Source organism: Halichoerus grypus, chromosome 8, assembly GCF_964656455.1.
Source record: "Halichoerus grypus chromosome 8, mHalGry1.hap1.1, whole genome shotgun sequence".
NCBI classification, from domain to species: domain Eukaryota; kingdom Metazoa; phylum Chordata; class Mammalia; order Carnivora; family Phocidae; genus Halichoerus; species Halichoerus grypus.
Window position 1 is genome coordinate 62,207,702 of NC_135719.1, and position 19,100 is coordinate 62,226,801.

The 19,100-nt window shown below is 39.5% G+C and overlaps 1 protein-coding gene across 6 annotated transcripts in view; it reads right to left on the reverse strand.

Moving 5' to 3' along the window:
• USP8 (ubiquitin specific peptidase 8) overlaps nucleotides 1-19,100 on the reverse strand; it is a 74,228-nt gene that overhangs the window by 7,607 nt on the left and 47,521 nt on the right. For 3 of the 6 annotated variants that reach the window (XM_078079355.1, XM_078079351.1, XM_078079352.1), the window contains 4 exons: nucleotides 5,421-6,005; nucleotides 3,106-3,195; nucleotides 1,398-1,475; nucleotides 710-972 (listed from right to left, as the gene is read on the reverse strand). In XM_078079355.1, the coding sequence (XP_077935481.1) occupies nucleotides 710-972; nucleotides 1,398-1,475; nucleotides 3,106-3,195; nucleotides 5,421-6,005 (1,016 nt within the window). The remainder of the gene's footprint in view (nucleotides 1-709; nucleotides 973-1,397; nucleotides 1,476-3,105; nucleotides 3,196-5,420; nucleotides 6,006-19,100) is intronic. The other 3 variants (XM_078079356.1, XM_078079353.1, XM_078079357.1) reach the window with 3 other exon arrangements.

The following is a 19,100-nucleotide window of genomic DNA, read 5'->3' on the forward strand; positions in this document are numbered from 1 at the left end:
TGAGCCCTAATATAAACCCATTTATTTGTACTTCCATCTATACCCCTCTCCCTAAAAGTAAAGATTAGAAGTGATAAGTAGATTTGACAATTATCTCCCCATAATCCTATCAATCATAAGTCAAGAGCACTGGAGGGATCACACCAGGAATACATCTAAATGAGATACTGGTTTGGGAAAAATAATTGAACCTACTGATCATTCACTACTTGTGAACAGCAGAAATGCAATGAAGAAAAACAGAGCAGAGTAAGGATTAGGAGCTGATACACACAATACCTGTTATTTTAATACTATTTAAATTTGCTTCCACAGTACGGGTGAAGTTAAAAAAAAAAGTTCGGAATTTGAGAGGTGCAACAAGATAAACTCAACAATCCTATAGATTATGGTCCTTAAAGAGAAATTTAGGGACCATGGAGGTTTATGAAAAACTTCTAGGTAGTCTATACCATGCTACCCTAAAATATAATAATGTATATTCTTTTATATCTACATTAATACTTATTATGATAATCTTCCCTGATATATTTAAGTTAGCACTTGGGATAAAAACCAAGAAATTGATCCATTCACTTTTTCCTGTGCTAAATAACAATGGCTGATACAGCCATCCTCAGAAATTTCTGACTCCCTGGTATTAATAAACTTGTATGTTTAGAAGTTTTCAAATAGATTATTCTAGTTCTAAGATTTAGAATAAACTTACTTGTTTTCCCGATTAACTGTTGGAGTTACTGCTGGCTTCCTCTTCTCTTCCTCTTGAATGGCCTGGGTTATATCTGGGGAGGAGTAGGAGCGCTTCAGTTTGGACGGTTCCCTATCCCGCTCAGTAGGAATCTGTGGCTTGGCTTTATGAGTTGGAGGGGTGGAAGGAGGTGCAGACGAAGGAGCCATTTCCGGTGGATACATATGAACAGTGTTGGTGGGTGAATGATAATAACGAAAAGTTCCAGTGATTGGGTCAAGAAACTTAGATGGAAAAGAAACAAAAAAACAAAACAGGTCAAAAAACAATGACCATTACAAACCAAAAAAGTCACTCAGAAGTATTCCACTGCTAAATTTACTTTTGGATTAAAATAATCTGATAAGATGGTAATAATCACTTCTATAATAAAACTTCCAAAGAACTTTAGGTATTAAATAAACTGTTTCTAAATGACAATGCCAGAAATGCTCATATATTGTAGCCAGAATCTCAGAATGGATATATTGAGAAATCTAACCCCGCTCTAATTCTGTAATTAGGGAAATGAGCTATGTCCTCCATAATGAAGAAACAGAATTGACTCTGCATTAGAGAAGTTGTAGAATAAACAACAACAACAAAAAAAGCTTTTTAAATAAGGACACATGACCATATTATTTATTCATGTGCTAATTTTGAGTTTTACCTTGGCCCAGCCTGAAGGCAGTCCTGGTACGATCCTCCCCATTTCTTCACTTCGTGCTCTTGTCAAAGGCTCTCGAGCCTAGTTAAAAAAAAAAAAAAAAAAAAAATCAATTAGATTGTGCCATATACAGACTTAAGCTACCTGTCCAAAAAACCAAAAAGCCTTGTGTTGGCTGCCCTTAATATTTTTAAAATCAAATTTAAAAATGAAGAATCATACGTGGTCTCAAGTCCAAATATTTCCAGCAAGGGAAAGAGAAATGTGTGTACGCACAAGCCCATAATGATGGTGGTTTTTAAAGTTTCCTTAAAAAAACAAAAAGACAATTTCACTGCTAGGTATCAATCCAAAAGAAATGAAAACCTATTTCCACACAAAGATTTGTATGCAAATGTTCACAGCAGCATTATTCATGATAGCCCAAAAGAAGCAGAAGCAATCCAAATATCCATTAACTGGTGAATGAATAAAATGTGGTATATCTGCATAAGGGAATACTATTCAGCAAATACAAAGGAATAAACTACTGATACACATTACAACATGGATGAATCTCAAAAAATTATACTAAAGACAAATGCAAAAGACTATACATACATACATATATATATATATGTGTGTGTATATATATATACACACACACACACACACACACACATACACACAACACTACATTTAAATGATATGCCCGGAAGAGACCTAGCTATGGAGACAGAGTAGATCATGGTTGCCTGTGGCTTTAGGATAAAAACAAGGAGTGACTACAATTGGGCACTATGATGAAAATTTTCTAAAACTGGATTGAGTTAATAGTTGTTTCACAACTCTGAACTGAAATCACTGAAATGTAAACTAAAAATGGGTGGATTTTATTGTATGCAAATTATACCTCAATAAAACTCAAATAAAAACAAAGGCAAAGATGTCTTATAAGACCTAAATATTTCAAAAATTGTGATGAAGTACACATAAAACAAAATTTGTCATTTTAACCATTTTTAAATATATAGGTTAGTGATATTAAGCATATTTGCTTAATTGGTTGTGCAACCAATTTCAAGAAATCTCTTCATCTTGCAAAACTGAAACTCTGCACCCATTTAAACAACTCTCCACTTCCCCATCCACCTGGCAACCACCCTATATAAATGGAATCACACTGTATTTGTCTGTGACTGGCTAATTTCACTTGCAAAATGTTCTGAAGATTCATCTACGTTGTAGCATGTGTCACAAATTTCCTTCCTTTTTAAAAAGGCTGAATAATACACCATTGTATGTATATACCACATTTATTTATATATTCATCTGTGGATGGATATTGCTTCCATCTTTTGGCTATTAGGCTATTGTGAATAATAGTGCTATGAACACAGGTGTGTAAATCTCTCTTCCAGACTCTGCTTTCAATTTTTTTGGGGTATATACCTAGAAGTAGAATTGCTGGATCATGTAGTAAGGCCTAGGTATTTTCTAATTTCATAAAATGAGTAGAATATACTATTGTACTTTAAACAGGAAGACAAACATCTACTCCTTTTAGCATATAAATGGCTCAGTCATGTAAAAACAAACAAAAACACAGCTATGGAAGATAGCAAAGATTTCCTCAGAAAGCAGATCTTAAGATGGAGGATGACGACATGGTAAAGACAACCACGTAGTTATAATCCATGTGTTTCCCCCTACCCAATAAACTACTACTTACTTTATTTCTTTCAAAAGTGTCTTCTGTATTCTCTCTAAAAGTTCCAGTCTTTAGAATTCCACTTTCTGGTTGTCCTTTAATCTTAACAGGCTGTAAAGTTATTAAAATTTCAGAAGTGAAAGAAAACTTTAACTGTCCTCCAATATAAACTTGCCTGTCAATCACTAGCTAATACAAGTAAATCCATCAGACTGAAAATATAAAAGGAGGAAAAAAAATGAGACCTCTGAAAAGTTTATTCAGTTTTATTGTCAAAGTAGATATTTTTCATTAAAGGTGATAGAGCCCATGTGGGATTTCCTAACACTAAAGGTAAAGAAGAAAAGAAACTGATGAATCAATGGCGTGGGGGGAGGGAAGTGTGCCAATCGCTGTGGATAGATTCATGATACATGGCTAAGTGTAAGTTGCTGGTCATCGGTGTATATTCACCATGACCTCTTTTGAACAGTCCTTTTATTGTAATCTCACATGATTTGGTTGCCTTCAAAGTGGTCATGTTCTCCCAAAATGAACATATTGAAGTGAATGAAGAGATTATGGGATATTCATATAGAACAATATTCAAAAGTACAAAATCCATTTTAAATCCTCTTAAAATCTATCATAGGTTCCTTTAAAAATTCACTTTAATTTTATAGTTTATTTAAAAAATAACTACAGTAAAGTAAAAACTTCTAAGTATTTGTGACAATTTTAATAAAATTCCAGAATAAATTACATATTTTGCCTACTTTTAAAAGAGCTTACAATATGTAATATGTATATATAATCTTAACTTTTTTTCAATGTGTTATATATTACAGGAAACATCAAAGACTAATGTGATAATCTCAAGGCTAGATTTGTAGGGCTATTTAGATTTGTATTTGGCACCTATACTAAAAGACCACAGAAACATGAATGCTTTCAGTTCTTATGACTGTCTGCCTCTAAGTGAAGCAAGATAGAAAGGAAGTGGCTTTGGAATCTTACTGCGTATGGGCTCTTAGGCAAATTACTTAACCTCCAAGCTTTAACTTTATTTGTAAACGGAATACCTCATGGACTTATCATTAGAAAGATAAGATAATGCAGGAAAAATACTTGGTGTGTAATAGCTACTCAATGAATAATATTTAAATTGTAATAGCTCAACAATTCTGAGTCTCCCATGAATAAAGTGAGAGCATTTTAGTACATGGGCTTCATTTCTCTAACTTTAGGTGTTTAGAAGGCTTTTGTAGGAGGTGTATATATATATATATATATATATATTTTTTTTTTTTTTTTGAGAGCAAGCACAAATGTGAGTGGGGTGGGGGAGGGGCTGAGGGAGAGGGAGAGAGAGAATCTCATGCAGGCTTCATGCCCAGCACAGAGCCCAACGTGGGACTCAATCTCATGACCCAGAGATCATGACCTGAGCCAAAACCAAGAGTTGGACTCTCAACCAACTGAGCCACCAGGTGCCCAGAGAGCTTTATTTTTGATAGTTAAGGTTACTAGGTAAGTGTTCCCTGGGTAAGCGTGCCATTTATATGAATTGTTAATTTTGGTCTATGCCTGAACTGCTGTTTCAGAAGTTATAAAGGTTGACGTTCTGTAAAGATGGTATTTTGCCTTCTATCCGAAGTCATTTTCACACTACCAAAAATGTATTTCCATTTACGTGTATGTAAAAAGGGCCGTAACTGTTCCTGCTATTATAAAAACTTATTTGTTGTTCAAAAGGGAAAGGCATTGTTAATTGTATAAAACAGGAAAAAAAAATAAAAAGCACATATGATATCATTTGGTTAAAGAAGAATAACAATGAAAAATGTTCCCCAAAATTATGGGAATCTATTTTGGGGAATAGCCAAGGGCAGAAAAAGGCAACATTAATGGGATTATTGCCAATATTACTGATTAGATGAAGCAACAAACAAAATGACATAGACATGACCACAAAAATCACTATACACAAAGAGAAATGCTGGGCCATTTAGATGTCACTGATTTTGGACATATCCTAAGCAGATACAAGCTCTATCATATACATATTTGGCACCTAACTCCTCCACACTGATCATATATCCCATATAAAAATGAAGAATGTGTGTTAGTTTCTCAATTGCTAAAAATACATTGCATTTCACAGACAAAAAAGCAATCCCAGTCCCAGTCAACCAAAGGAGAGTAGGCAAGCAAATGTAGATGGATCGGTACAAATCTATCACCCACTAGAAAATTACTTGAAAGGTCTGTCCTATTTATGGAATGCCCCTGGTGTCATCTTTTTATCTAATAATTTATTTCACACTTGGCAGTTTGTACTGTTTGTTTCTGCTTACCTTGCATGAATTTGAATCTCCTGCCACAGAGGCATGGGGCACATCTCCCACTGCCTTTTTCTGCAGTTCTGGGGTGGGACACCTCTTGCCCCTATCTTCTGCAGATTTCTTGGCATCGGTAGTTTCATGTTCACTTTTACTTTGTCTTTTTACTCCTGTTATTTCTCTGCCTCTCTTTGCTGAAGTTTCTTTATCTTCTTTCTTGGCCTGTTCACTTTCTCTCTTTTCCATTTCTTCTTTTGCGTTCTGTTGCTTTTCTGTGATTTCATTTTCTTCAGCTTCTTGTTTCTTTCTGGCTTTTTGTTCTTGTTCCTCTCTCCTCAGTTTCTCTTTCTGTTCTTCTTGCTGCCTTTCTCGAAGTTCTTTTTCTTGTCTGTTTTTCTCCATTAGAAGAGCAGTTTCTGCATGAATACGAGCTTTTTCTTCATCTGTTAACATGGCAGTTGCAGGGGGAAATACTGGCTTTGTGGAACGATCAGGAACAACTTTTCCATCCTGAGGAGACTGTTGCTCGTGATCTTTATTTTCAGATTTTATCCTATGATCTTCAGGCAATTTGACTGCTGGTTTTTTAGTACGATCAATCTATCAACAAAAACAGGGCAAAACATATTTTTGTCAAAATCCAAGAATGTAACCTCAGTTCTTGAAATCAAGTTGTTGTAAAAGAACCATCACTTTGTGGAGACAACATGTGCCAGAGCATCTATTTGTGTCTGTCAAGATTTCTCATAAGGCCCTTGGCACTTACTTCCTCTTGATTCCATACTTTCAATATACCATGATATGTTTTGTATTTGGAAGAGTTCATCTAAAACATAAAACCTAGACCTGGCCATACCTAAATTTAAGTTCCATTTCCACACATCCAACTGCCTACTCAGTATCTCCATGTCAGTGTCTCACATATATACCACAAACCTAACATGGCCAAAATTGATTACACGATATTCCCCCTACAAACATGGTCCTTATCTCGTGGATGTAACCACTATCCAAACAGTAGCTTACACAGAAAACTGAGTTTCATGTGTCTTTTCCCTACCTTTATGCAGTCTGATGATTTTCTTCCTCATCTGTCCCAATCCACTAGCACCAACCAAGTCCATGCCAACATCCTCCCTACACTGTTTCTAACTAGTTGCCCCATCTCTTTTCTTGCTTCCCTTCTAATCTCTTTCCACACTGTAGCCAGAGTAATCATTTTAAAACAAGTATGACCATGTTCTTCATGTATGTAAAACCCTATTTTATTTTTTTAAAAGATTTTATTTGACAAAGAGTAGGAGAGAAAGCGAGAGAAGGAGAGAGAGAGAGTACAGGCAGGGGGGAGCAGCAGAGGGAGAGGGAGAAGCAGGCTCCCCACTGAGCAGCGAGCCCGACATCGGGCTCAGTCCCAGGACCTTGGGATCGTGACCTGAGCCGAACGCAGACGCTTAACCGACTGAGCCACCCAGGTGGCTCTAAAACCCTATTTTAAATAGCTACTCACTCTATTCAGATGACATCTAAAATCCTTACCATGCCTGTATGGCCCTGTGTGGCCTCATAGTCCCACCTCTGCCCATCTCTCTAATCTTACACTAATCTACACACCAGACATACCATGTTCCCACCCCCATCCCTGCCTTTTTAATTCCTCAAAGATGCCATGCTTCTTCCCAACTCAGGCTTTTATACCAGCTGTTCATCTAGATAATGCCTACTACAACTTTAGGTTGTGGCTTAAATATCTCTCCCTTAGGAAAGACTTCCTAAATCCCCAAAACAGCCAAGTCCCCTGATGTATGCTGTCCTAATACTCTATTCTTTCCCCTCATAGTACTTATTGGGATCCTGATTAAATAACTATTAATTACGTGTTTAAAATCTTTCTTCCCTCCTAGAATATAAGCTCCAGAAGGGTAAAGACTGGTGCCTGACACATAGTAAATTAATATGTTGCCGAGGAAATGAGTAAAATATTCCACAACAACTTTCATAACAGGTAAGTTACTGAATTAATGAGTTAAATGTTTATTACCTCAATTAATAGCATACTAACCCTACAAAATTGTTAGAAGTGACCCAAACATCGATCTATCTTCCCCTTCCTTCCTTTCTTCCTTCGTTTCTGTTTGTTTTCTCTTTTCCTCACAAATATTAATGATGCAGAACTGTATCCAAGTTCAACATGAGCCTCCAGAATGTCTAGCTACAAGTTTCTCCTACACCAGTTCCTTTTTCTGTCCATTTGTCTGTCTTCCCCACCCAGCTTCTCCACATCCTGGTGCCACCTGGTTGGCTTGACCAGTGAGCACTGAGGCCTCCTTTGCAAGGCCTGGGGAACTTAGGGCAACATGCAGGTGCTGCTACCCACCCTACAGCCTGATCAACAACTATTTGGACTTCTGGATATTCTGGAAACAGTCGGAAGGGTGGCCTATCACAGGGGCTGGCAGAGGGGTATGTTAAGAGGTAAGAGGAGCCTCCTCTTTCTTTCACCTCGCTGGCCAATGGTCCAAGGACAGTCTCTGGGTCGTCCTGGCAGAGCGTCCAGCCCAGGACCCATGCAGTGCTGATCTCTGAATCCAGGTGAGATGCAGACAAACTTGGCAGCACCAAAGAAGAAAGGATGCTACAAAGGCAGTCAGTGAGAGCTCATGGGCTTCGGAGGGATTTAAAGCACCCCTAGCCACCCAGCATCCCTGGTCCCTACCCGGAGCTGAAAGCCCACCCACCTAAGATTTCCCAGGGCTGATAAACCAGACCTGGCTCCCATACTTCCACTCCTCCTATCCACCATCTTTCTTGTTTCGACTTCCAGCACACCTGTCTCCTACTTCCTGGCTTCTTCTCTAAATCACACACTTTCTTTCCAAGCGTAGCGTCTCCCTCTCTCCCAAGACAAAGTGCCTTCGGTGGCTTGGCGTAGAGGCGTTGAATGGCTGTCAGTAGGCGATGGTGCCTGGCAGCTCCAAACACAAAGCCAGACTGGGCTGGCCTGGGTGCAACAGGAGCACTTGCTCAAGCGACCTCTTGAACCCACCTAGCCTGCGTCTGAACTCCCTCCTTCCCTCACTGCCAGCTGCACATTCGTGTCACGGGGGTGGGGGGTGGGGGGAATCACAAGCTTTATCTGCTTTATACAGTCACACACATCATCAACAAAGTATCACAACCTTCAAAGAGATTTTCCTTCCTTCCTTCTTCTCAAGCCCATAATTAAACTCCAGGTGACAAAGGGGTGGAGGAAGGAGCTGGGGCACGAGACTGACAAACAGCTCCTCTGCTGCCCCCAGAACAGAGGCAGCCAAGGCTGTGAGTGCCATGTCAGGGTGACCTTTCCAGAACATAACAAATCATCTTAGTCCAGGTCAAAATCCCTCTTCCCCCTTGTAATCACCACTCCGCTACCCACCCAGAGTGCTCCCGTCTGTGAAGCATCTGCCTCCATGCCAGCCCCGTGCCACCTCAACGTGAAGGCTTCTGTGTTAGCACACTATAATCCCAAACCTAACGTGGGCCTAATTCTCTGCCAGGCCCTCCGTCGGAGCCACCTGTGTCCTAGAGTCATGAAAAGCTCAATGGATGGGCAGGGATGTTCCATTCATAACATTCATCCAATTCAACGAAGAAAGACATTGTTTTCCTCCAAGGATTTTGTGGGTTCAGGTCTGAAATGGTCCGGGATTGGCACAGCTCCCAGAGCAGAACTTTCATCCATTTTTGTGTGTCTGCCCCCGCAGCTCCCATTAGCGGAGGAACCAGACCACGCTGATGGCTCCTACGAATGGGGCGGAGTAGACCACGTCGAAGCCCTGCAGGTCGATGACCACGTACTGGCTTCCTTTGGTGATGACCTTCCCAACATTCTTGCCGTACTTCTTTAGCTTCTGCCGGCACCTCCTCTTGGGCTTCTCGCCAGGCGCTGGCTCCTCCCGCGGCTCCTAGCAGTCCGGGAGGACGGCCAGGTGCACCTTGTGCGCGCTCCGGGCCCCCGGGAGCCCCGCGCTCACGCCGCTTGCCGCCTCGGGCTCGTGCTCGAGCTCCGGCTGCTCCGGGAGGGCGGCTGCCTCCTCATCCCCTTCCGTCCACGCTCGCCCCACGGCCCCGCGGCACAGGAAGCCACTCGCCGCCTTGCTTCAGGGCCTGTCATGATGCTGCAGCCCCTCTGGCGAAGGTTGGGGCGAGAAAATGCCAACCCCTAATATATTTCTTGAGAATACAATTTACTGAAACAAGTATAAAAACTTATAAGAATATCTGCCAGTAACAACTTGCATGGCGTTCTTACAAAACATATTGTACATTCTGCAACTAGAAAATAATACCATAGGAAGAATTTAGTGAAGAAATCAATCCTTTGCTCTTCACTTCTCTTTTTGCCTCTTCACTTTAAAAATCTATTCCCTCCTCGTCTTTTCCACATTTGAGAATGAAGTAGGAAGAACCACTATGAGGATAACGGTAATAAAAGGTGGCTAGGATCCAAAATAAATGTTTCCGTTTCCATTTTAACAACTCAATCCATTTCCCCCCTAGTTTTAAAAGCAAAACTATGATAATGTTACTTTCAACTTTATAATTCTTTAAGTTTCCTTGTGCCTACAGGATAACTTCAATTTGATCCAAGTATCTCTTGATGACTCTTGCCCATCTTTCCGATCTTATCTACTATCACACTCACCTAGACAGACCATAGAGAGCAGTGTTCAAGCCTGTCAAAACTACTCATTGGTCCCAGAGCAAGCTTTGTTCCTTTAGTCACAAAATCTACTTGTCTCTTTAATCTTCAAATCCTACTGTACTCTTACCGCCCAGAAAAAATACTGCCTCTTCCATGAAGACCTCTCTGATACCCTCAGTCAAAATTTCTCTCCTTGCTCATGCTCCAGTGACTATTAGAACGATTATGACATTCTACCTTATATTTTGGCTGTCTTTGTATAAGTCTCTCCTTCTAAACATCAGAGAGAATCCATAGCTTAATCATATTTGTAAACCTTCATGTTGTCTTTCACATAGAAAATCCTCAAAATATGTTAGACAAATTGCACATATCTCAGAAAGTAACAAGAGGATTACGGTTCAAGTAACATGTTGATTAAGTTTAAAGGAAGTGCAATAACATAAGCTCTTTTTTCAATTTCTTAAATTTATGTTTTAAGAAAAGTTGCCTAATCAAATACTGTTCAGTCTTAAGATTTAGTCCAAAATATTTAGAGCTGAAGACCTTACAAAAAAAAAGAAGAAATGAACCATCTCATTTCATAACAAAAAAATGACTTAAGTTTTCTATTCATAGCCTGTTGCACCAATCAAATGGCATCCACTTCAAATGTGAAATACTGTTGAACTGTATCTGAAAAAAAATTAAAAATGAATGCTATAAAACTGAGGGTTGCTGGAGTGGGGGGTGGGGTGGGAGGGATGGGGTGACTGGGTGATGGACATTGGGGAGGGTATGTGTTCTGGTAAGCGCTGTGAATTGTGCAAGACTGTTGAATCTCAGATCTGTACCTCTGAAACAAATAATGCAATATATGTTAAGAAAGAAAAAAAGAAGAAGAAGAATGTAGCAGGAGGGGAAGAATGAAGGGGGGGAAATCGGAGGGGGAGAAGAACCATGAGAGACAATGGACTCTGAAAAACAAACTGAGGGTTCTAGAGGGGAGGGGGGTGGGAGGATGGGTTAGCCTGGTGATGGGTATTGAGGAGGGCACGTTCTGCATGGAGCACTGGGTGTTATGCACAAACAATGAATCATGGAACACTATATCTAAAACTAATGATGTAATGTAAGGGGATTAACATAACAATAAAAAAAATTAAAAAAAAATGAATGCTATAAAAAAATCTCATTGGAAAATTCATAGGGGAGAATGAGTTTACCTTCCTTTGAGTAAGATGCAGAGGAAAAAAGCTGCATTTTTATTGTAACATATTGGTTATTTAAAATCATTTAAATAATTATTGCTAAAACATGCCTGTCAGAGAGGGGATCAAGATGGTGGAGTAGGAAGATCTTGAGCTCACCTCCTTTCACAGACACACCCAAACTACAACTAAATATGACAAACTCTCTGAGAATGACCTGAATACTAGCAAAACAGCTCTTCCACAACCAAAAATATAAATAAAAAGCCACGTTCAGACAGGTAGGAGGGGCAGAGGCACAGTCTAGTCAGCATCCACACACCTGGTACAGCAATATACAAATGGCTGGAGTAATTACAAATGTGGAGGTCCCCCCTGAGGAGCAAGGGGTTTAAGTCCTACATTAGGCACCCCTACCCAAGGGACCTGTATAGGAAAGATGAACCCCCATAATGTCTGGACATGAAAATCAATGGGGTTTATCTCCAGGATAGCAAGAGGGCTACAGGACCCTGAGACTCTGCTTTTAAAGGGCCAGGCCACAAACTCACTTGTTCCCAGACCCAACACAGAGGCAACAGCTTGAAAAGCACCTGGGCCATATGTGAAGGAAAGTTATTAACTAATTTTAAGGTAAGTCCAGGAGAGGCAGGGATCTATAGGGATGTTCTCCAGGAGTGGAAGTGCTTGTAGGCACCACTTCTGACACTCTTCATGTGCCCTGCTATCACCATTCACCCCACCAGGTATTCCCCTATGGATCAGCCCTGCCCAATGTGCATACTCTGGCAGGTGCCCATCCAAAGTGGTTCCTGCTCAGCCACACCTGGCAGGCAGCCTAAGACAAGACAGCAGCTCCAAAGCAGCTCCTGCTGGGGTGGGGAAGCTGTCAGTTCTACCCAACAGCATGCCCAAACAGTTGTGATTGGGCCTCTCGGCCATCTGCACCAGAAACTAGTCCTGCCCACCAGTATCCCTATAGCAGTCTCGACCTAACCACGTCAGATAGGCATGGGGTGCCCTCGTTCTGGTGACGAGGGGGAGATTGCACATCTGGGCCCCACAGGGCACCTTCTACATAAGGCCACTCCTTCAAGACTGGGAGATGCAGCTGACCTATCTAACACAGAGAAACACAGAGAGTCAAGCAAAATGAGGAGACAAAGGTATGGGTTGAAAACAAAACAACAAGATAAAGCCTCGGAAAAAGAACCAGAGATAAGCAATCTACCTGATAAAGAGTTCAACTTAATGGTCATAATGATATTCACTGAACTTGGAAGAATGGATGAATGCACTAAGAACTTCATCAAAGAAGTAGAAAATATAAAAAAGAGCCAATCAGAGCTGAAGAATAAAAGCAAGTAAAATGAAAAATACACTAGAGGGAATCAAGAGCAGATTAAAAGATGCAGAACATATCAGTGATCTGGAAGACAGAGTAGTGGAAATCACTCAAGTTGAACAACAAAAAGAAAAAAGAACTTAAACAAAAGAGGGTAGTTTAAGAGATGACTAGGAAAATATCAAGTGTACTAATATTTGCATTACAGGGGTACCAGAAGGAGAAGGGAAAGAGGGGCAGAAAACTTATATGAAAAAATATAGCTGAAAACTTTCCTAACCTAGAGGAGAAAACAGACAATCCAGGTCTAGAAAGCACAGAACCCAAAACAAGATGAAAACAAAGAGATATGCATTAAGACATAATAATTAATATGTCAAAGGTTAAAGATAAGAGAATTGGGGCACCCGGGTGGCTTAGTCGATTGAGCATCCGCCTTCAGCTCAGGTCATGATCTCAGGGTCCTGGGATCGAGCCCTGCATCGGGTTCCCTGTTCAGCAGGGAGTCTACTTCTCCCTCTGCCCCTCTCCCTGCTTGTGCTCTCTCTCTCTCTCTCTCATACAAATAAAATCTTTATAAAAAAAGATAAAGAGAATTTTTAAAGCAGCTAGAGGGAAGCAAAAAGTTACCTATAAAGGAAACCCTATCAAGCTCTCAGCTGATTTTTCAGCAGAAATTTTGCAGGCCAGAAGGGATTGTCATGATATATTCAAATTGTAGAAAGGAAAAGCGAATAACCAAGAATATTCTACCTGGCAAGGTTACCACTCAGAATTAAATAAGAGATAGTTTCCCAGACAAACAAAAGTTAAAGGAGTTCATCATCACTAAATGAGCCTTATAAGAAAGGTTAAAGGAACTCTTGTTAAGTGGAAAAGAAAAGGCCATAACTAGAAGTAACATTTTAAAAGAAAAAATGTCACTGGTAAAAGCAAACATAGTAAAGGTAGGGAATCAACCAATTCTAAAGCTACTATGGAGATTATGACAAAAGTAATAAAATCAAGTATATTTATAATAAAGAAATATAAAAATAAAAAATGTAAAATATGTCAGAAATATAAAATGTGGAGGGGTGCCTTGTCAGTTAAGTGTCTGACTCTTGGTTTCAGCTCAGGTTGTGATCTCATGGGTGGTGAGATTGAGCCCTGTGTCGGGCTTCACGCTCAGTGGGGAGTCTGCTTGAAGATTCTCTCCCTCTGCCCCTCTCCCCATTTGAGCGCACATTCTCGCTCTTAAATAAATCTTAAAAAAAAAAAAAGGAATATAAAATATGGAGGGGATGAGTTAAAATGTAATGGTTTTAGAATGTGTCTGAAGTTAAGTGACCACCAACTTAAAATAAACTGCTATATATATGTAAGGTGTTATATATGTACCAAAAACCAAAAGCCCGTAAGAGATACACAAAAAATAAAGAGAAAGGAATCTAAACAAAACATTAGAGAAAGTCATCAAATCACAAGGGAAGAGAGCAAGAGAAGGAACAGAAAAGAGCTACAAAAACAATAAAAAAATTAACAAAATGGTAGTAAGTACATACCTATCAATAATTAGTTTGAATGTAAATGGACTAAGTGCTATAATCAAAACACACAGGTGGCAGAATGGATAAAAAAAATAAGACCCATCTAGTATTCTGCTTACAAGAAACTTCAGACTTAAAGACACATACAGAGTAAAAGTGAAGGGATGGAAAAAGTCCATGCAAATGGAAGCAAAAAAAAAAAAAAAAAAAGCTGGGGTAGCAACATTTTTATCAGACAAAATAGACTTTAAAACAAAGACTGTATGTAACAAGAGGACAAAGAGGGGCATCCTATGATGATAAAGGGATCAATCCAGTTAAGAGGATATAACAATTCTAAGTATTTATGCACCCATCTCAGGAGCACCTAAATATATAAAGCAAATATTAACAGAAAGAAAGGAAGAAACTGATCATACTACAATAATAGCAGGGGATTTTAACACCATACTTACATCAATGGATAGATCATCCAGACAGAAAATAAACAAGGGAAACAGTGGCTTTGAAGGACATATTAGACCACACTGATCTAACAGACATATACAATACATTCTGTCTCAAAACAGCAGAGCATACATTCTTTTCAAGTGTACATGAAACCTTCTCCAGGACAGATCACATGTTAGGCCACAAAACAAGTCTCAATACATTTAAGAAATCATATCAAGCATCTTTTCCAACCACAACAGTATGAAACTAGAAATCAATTATAAGAAAAACTCTGGAAAGAATACAAACACAAAGAGCTACTAAACAACAAATGGGTCAACCAAGAAATCAAAGAGGAAATTAAAAAATACATGGAAACAAATGAACATGAAAGCACAATGGTCCAAATCTTTGGGATGCAGCAAAAACAGTTCTGAGAGGGAAGTCTACAGAGATATAGGCCTACCTCAAGAAACAAGAAAAATCTCAAATAAAAATACCTAACCTTATACCTAAATAAACTAGAAAAAGAACAAAGCCCCAAACTAGCAGAAGGAAGGAAATAAAAAAAAGTAGAGCAGAAATAAATGAAATAGTAAAAGAACAATAAAAAAGATCAATGAAATCAAGAGCTGCTTCTTTGAAGAGATGAACAAAACTGATAAACCCTTAACCAGACTCATCAAGAAAACATGAGTGGACTCAAATAAACAGAATCAGAAATGAAGAAGAAATAACAACTGACACCACAGAAATACAAAAGATTATAGATTATGAAAAATTATATGCCAACAAATTGGACATCCTAGGAGAAATGGATAAATTCTTTGAAACATACAATCTTCTAAGACTCAATCAGAAGAAAAGAAAATCTTAACAGTTTAATTACAGGCATACTTTGTTTTACTGCACTTTGCTTTATGCACTTCACAGATACTATATTTTTTAAAAACTAAAGGTTTTGGCAACCCTGATTTAAGCAAGTCTATTAGTGCTACTCCTCCAACAGCATTTGCTCATTTCATGTCTCTGTGTCACATTTTGGTAATTCTCACAATATTTCAAACATTTTATTATTACTTTATGTCATAGTGATTTGTGATCAATGATCTTTGATGTTACTATTTTAATTTTTTTCCAGTGCCATGAACCATACCCACATAATTTAATAAATGTTGCATATGTTATGACTGCTCCATGGACCAGCTGTCCCCCAGTCCCAGTCTCTCTCCCTCTCCTTGGGCCTCTCTATTCCCCAAGACACAATATTGAAATTAGGCCAATGAATATAACACTGCAATGGCCTCTTAAGCGTTCAAGTGAAAGGAAGAGTCACACATCTATCATTTTATTTTTTTTTTAGAGATTTTATTTATTTATTTGACAGAGCGCGAGTACAAGCAGGGGAAGTGGCAGGCAGAGGGAGGGAAGCAGGCTTCCCGCTGAGCAGGGAGTCCGATGCGGGGCTCGATCCCAGGACCCTGGGATCATGACCTGAGCCGAAGGCAGACGCTTAACCAACCAGGCATCCCTATTTAAAGACTTTTTTTTTTTAATTTTAGAGAGACAGTGTTGGGGGGGAGGGGCAGGGGGAGAGGGGAGAGATAATCTCAAGCAGACTTCGTCCTGAGCATGGAGTCCGACGTGGGGCTTGATCTCACAACCGTGAGATCATGACCTCAGCCAAAATCAAGAGTTGGATGCTTAACTGACTGAGCCACCCAAGCGTCCTGACATCTATCACTTTAAATCAAAAGCTAAAAACAATTAAGCTTAATGAGGAAGGTATGTCAAAAGCTGAGCTAGGCGAAAAGCTAGGCCTTATGTCAAACAGCCAAACTGAAAATGAAAAGAAATTCTTGAAAAAATTTTTAAGTGTTATTCCAGTGAACACACAAATAATAAGAAAATGAAACAGACTTACTACTTATACGAGAAAGTTTTAGTGGACTGATTAGAAGACCAAATCAACCACAACATTCCCACAAACCGAAGCCTAATCCAGAGTAAGGCCCTAACTTTCTTCAACTCTATGAAGGCTGAGAGAGGTGAGGAAGCTGGAAAAAAAAAAAAATGATGCTGGCAAAGGTTGGGTCATGAGATTTAAGGAAAGTAGCTGTCTCCATTAACAAAAAAGTTCAAGGTGAAGCAGCACGTAATGATGTAAAAGCTGCAGCAAGTTGTCTAGAAGATCTAGCTAAGATAATTAATATAGATGAAACAGCCTTAGATTGGACAAGATGCCATCTGTGACTTTCATAGCTGGAGAGGAGAAGCCAATACGTGGCTTCAAGGCTTCAGAAGACAGGCTGACTCTCTTGTTAGGGGTCAATGCAGCTTGTGACTTTCAGTTGAAGCCAATGCTCATTGACCATTCCAAAAATCCTAAGGCTCTTAAGAATGATGCTACATCTAACTCTGCCTGTGCTCTATCAATGGAACAACAAAGCCTGGATGACAGCACATCTGTTTACAACATAGTTTACTGAATATTTTAAGCACACATTGAGACCTACTCCTCAGGAAAAAGACTCCTTTTAAAATATTCCTGCTCATTGACAGTGTACCTGGTAACCCAAGAGTTCTGATTGAAAACATTAATGTTTTTGTGCCTGTTTTTTGTTTTGTTTTGTTTTCACGTCTGTTAACACAACACCCATTCTGCAGCCCACTGATCAAGAAGTCATGATAACTTTCAAGTTTTATTACTTAAATTCATTTTGTGAGGCTAGAACTGCTTAGTGATTCCTACAACGGATGGAGGCAAGGTCAACTGAAAACCTTCTGGAAAGGATACACCGTTCTACATCAAGTTAAGAACATTAGTGATTCCTAGAAAGATGTCAAAATTTCAACATTAACAGGACTTTGGAAGAAATTGATTCCAGGCCTCATGGATGACTTTGAGGAGTTTGAGACTGAAGTGGTGGAAATAGCAAGAGAACTAGAATGACAAGTAGAGCCTGAAGATATGACTAAATTGCTGCTATCTCACAAAAAAACTTGCACGGATGAACAGTTGCTTCTTTTGGAGGAGTAAAGAATGTGGTTTCTTGAAATGGAATCTACTGGAAGAAGCTGTGAAGACTGTTGAAATGACAACAAAGGATTTAGAATATAACATAAACTTAGTTTGATAAAGGAGTGGCAGGGTTTGAGAGGATGGACTCCAATTCTGAAAGTTTTTTTTTTTTTTTTTTTTTTTAAGATTTTATTTATTTATTTGACAGAGACAGACACAGTGAGAGAGGGAACACAAGCAGTGGGAGTGAGAGAGGGAGAAGCAGTCTTCCTGCGGAGCATGGAGCCCGATGTGGGGCTCAATCCCAGGACCCTGGGATCATGACCTGAGCTGAAAGCAGATGCTTAACGACTGAGCCACCCAGGCGCCCCCCTGAAAGACATTTTATTTATTTTTATTAAATATTTATTTGACAGAGAGACACACAGAGAGAGAAGGAACACAAGCAGGGGGAGTGGGAGAGGGAGAAGCAGGGTCCCCGCCAAGCAGGGAGCCCGATGCGGAGCTCGATCCCAGGACCCTGGGATCATGACTTGAGCCAAAGGCAGACACTTAATGACTGAGCCACCCAGGCGCCCCGAAAGAAGTTTTATTATGGGGAAAATGCTATCAAATAATACTGCATACTACAAAGGAATCATTCATGAAAGAAAGAGTTAACAGATACAGCAAACTTCACTGTTGTCTTATTTTAAGAAATTGCCACAGCTACCCCAAACTTTAGCAACCACCCTTTATCAATCAATAGCCATCAAGACAGGCAAGACCCTCCACCAGCAAAAAGATTACATCTTGCTGAAATCTCAAATGACTATTTTTAGCAGTATTTTCAATTAAGATATGTACATTATTTTTTTAGTCATAATGCTATTGTACACTTAATAGACTACAACACAGTGTAAAGATAACTTTTATATGCACCAGAAAACCAAAAAATTCACTGGACTTGCTTTATCATGATATCTGCTTTATTGTGGTGGCCTGGAAAGAAACCCACAATATCTCTGTTGTATACCTGTACTAGCAATGAAATTGAATCAGTAATCAAAAACTCCCATCAACCCAAAGTCCAGGAACAGATGTGACTTCTACCAAAGAAGAGTTAATACCTATTCTTCTCAAACTATTGCAAGAAATCAAAGAGGAAGGAATACTGCCAAATTCGTTGTACAAGCTCAGCATTACCCTCATACCAACAGCAGACAAAAACACTACAAAAAAGAACATTACTGGCCAACATCCCTGATGAACTGAGATGTAAGAATCTTCAACAAAATATTAGCAAGCTGAATTCAACAATACATTAATAAAAGGATCCTGCACCACAATCAAGAGGGATTTATTCCAGGGATACAAGGATGGTTCAATATTTGCAAATCAACGGGTCGCCTAGGTGGCTCAGTTGTTAAGCGTCTGCCTTCGGCTCAGGTCATGATTCCAGAGTCCCGGGATCAAGCCCTGCATCGGGGTCCCTGCTCGGCGGGAGGCCCACT